This window comes from Saccostrea cucullata, unplaced genomic scaffold (genome assembly GCF_032062105.1).
Source record: "Saccostrea cucullata isolate Sc308-1 unplaced genomic scaffold, CSIRO_AGI_Scuc_v1 ctg19831, whole genome shotgun sequence".
In the NCBI taxonomy this organism is placed as follows: Eukaryota; Metazoa; Mollusca; class Bivalvia; order Ostreida; family Ostreidae; genus Saccostrea; species Saccostrea cuccullata.
The window spans coordinates 1-2,714 of record NW_026937414.1 but is presented as its reverse complement, the minus strand read 5'-3'; the positions used below and the strand labels follow the sequence as shown (position 1 = coordinate 2,714).

The 2,714-nt window shown below is 40.2% G+C and overlaps 1 protein-coding gene across 1 annotated transcript; it reads right to left on the bottom strand.

Annotated features, from left to right (window-relative positions):
• Window positions 1-278: 278 nt before the first annotated feature.
• LOC134248177 (uncharacterized protein F54H12.2-like) lies at window positions 279-794 on the bottom strand. Its single transcript, XM_062730602.1, has one exon. The coding sequence runs from the start codon at window positions 792-794 to the stop codon at window positions 279-281; it is 516 nt and encodes a 171-aa protein (XP_062586586.1).
• Window positions 795-2,714: the final 1,920 nt, after the last annotated feature.

Sequence of the window (2,714 nt, the reverse complement as noted above, 5' to 3'; positions counted from 1 at the left end):
ACAGGGTTCCTATGGGAGATAATGTTTTCACTTCCACTCTTCTCAAGGGATATTTGGCTCTGTTTTGAAATGTCTTAATGCACTCCAGAATTGTGGGTTTGAATTTTTATGACAAGGTGACTATGAATATTTTCATGGAGTTCTAAAACCTGATGTGAGAAACAAGAGAGGGTCTAGCTCGATTAGATTGTAGGACGTACCTGAATATAAAAATTAACAAATCCAAATGATTTAGCAAACTGTTGTTGTTGTTGTTCTATAAAAACAGAGGTGTCTTTTTAAAATAGATTGTTTTTAGAATTAGCCGGTAACGCTGTGAGGATGGGTTCGTTAATGGTCACCGTGTCGGCACCACCATTTGCACCCGGAGTTACATTAAAGGTTTTATTTTGAGCTAGACCAAGAGCCTCTATCCCCACTTCGTCCATATGTCCTGCCGTATCTTTTTCCCACAGACTACAGGCCCTGGTCTGTGTCTTTAAAGTTCTGGGTCGGTAAGACAATAATTTCTCCAGATAAGCCTTGTAAGGATAAGTATCCGTCCCCGGAGTTACTATTTTTCCATTCAGACTGACATCAATTTCCGTAAACATGGAATGTAAGATATTATTCACGGGACTCGAAGTGCTGTTCGCCCCAGTCAGATTACTTCCATCGTCTTTGGTAAATTTACATACCATTTGAACATAAGTTTGAGATAAATCCAGATAGTGATCTCCTTGTCCTTTAATTTCAAATTCGATGGGGGCGGTGTCAGAATCTAAAGTACTGGAAATGGGATAATATTCTTCCATTTCGAGTCTTCTAAAACAATATTAGTCGGAGGGACTTGAAACACTTTGAAATTGTTCATCCCACACGCACAGGAATCGGGCTTAAAATATTATGTGTCTACTAGGATTCAGTTTTCACAAATGAACCTTCTGTTCCCTGGACTGTCCTATTTATACTCTCTCTCTCAGTCAAACACATCTAAATGACGTTTTCTTTTAGGAATTCCTCCTTGTTTTTTTCTTTTTCTCTTAGGCCCCCCTCGGGCTAACAGGATTCTTCCTCTCCCTGTCTGCTTTCTTCTTTTTCTTCTTCTTCTTCCTTGACCTGTTTGTCCTTTTTTCTTCTTTTTCTTTCTAAAGGGGTAAAGAGACTCCTCGATTGAAAGCAAATAGACCTGTATTTTTGGCCGCATTGAGTCCGTGGGTTAAAAGAGCATTTCTGATGTTTTTTCTTTTTCCCACCACATCCCTGCCTATCTTCACTCCGGCCATGATGGCTTGTTGTTTCCCATGTTTGAGTAAATCTTTGACAAATCCTCGACCTTTTTGTGGCCCCATGGCTAACTTGGTCGCTTCTTTGAGAGTCAAACCAGAGCCTATGCCCGGTAGGGGTATGTTAGGGACTGCTGCCGAGAGGAAGTTTACCAAATTTCCTCCTTTTTGAGGTTTCATGAGAGGTAAAATCCTACTCAATAATCCTGTAAGAGGATTTCCCGTTATATTATCAAAGGGAAGGGCTCCCACCAATCCAGAAATGATAGAACCTACTGCTCCGCCTTTTTGACGTAATAAACCTTTATGATAAATCCAACCGTGTCCTCTTTGTCTCAGTAATCCTGGATGATACTGCATGGTTCATGTCTCTTGTTCAACTGACCTTTATATCCTCGGGGGACTTCCTTTTATACCCTTTTACGGCTGAATACAATACAGACAGCAGACCAGACAAGCCACCACACCCAATAAGATGGAACACAATAACGGTACATTCATCTCAGTAGACTTTTCTGAAATGAAGTTTCACCACTGATTTACCACTTACAAAGGGCATGGGAGTCCCTAAAGGAGTCATGATGTGAATCTCAATGGTATCGAAATGTTTTTTACTTAGTTTCAAATATTCCGCTCGAATGGGTTCCCATTTGGCTTGTTTTGAATCCTCCAAATGAAATGTACAAGGCACCACTCTTAAGAGTTTCAAGGCATTGGAGCCTACCGTCTGGGGTTGAATCAAGTCACAATAGACATACATGGATTTCAGATTTTCATATAAATCCACAGTACTGTTTCCCAAGTAACTAATGTTGATCCATTTGGTCATGTTTTCTGTATCGTTCTGAAGAATGACTTTCTGACCGTCCATGCCTAGCTTATAAGCTAGGGATGTGGGGAAACGAATGCATAAGGGAGTAAGCATTTTTTCATTGATTTCATACATCACTCGATCATAGGTCTCGTAATATACTAATTTCATAGATTTTTCTTCATTTCCATCACCAAGGGTTTTCCATATTTTTTTCAATGATCTCTGTAGTCCTAGACTTATTTCCTCTGTTAAAGCCTTGGGGTGAGTGTAAGGCCCGGGTTCTAAAGTGAATTCGTCTAATTTCCATCTTGCTATCTAGTTCAACGAGTGCAGGTCGTTTATATGGGCCCAATCGAGCAGTACAGGACATTGACGTAATGGCATTGGGTCTAAGGTTTTCATTTTAAATCTGCCATAAACATTGGGGTTTTTGATATGGCGAGCATAAGACTGAGGAACCAGGATGTCAAAATAAGCCTCCTTTTCTGTAATGTTTTTCAATGAATTGGGATACATCATTTCTGTTAAAGCCACTTCCCATTCTCCGTCGGTTAAATCTAGGGATTGTGGTAGAAGGTTTTAAATTGAGCGGTCGTATTGCTAGAAAAAGAGGTCATAGACCCATCACTGGGTAA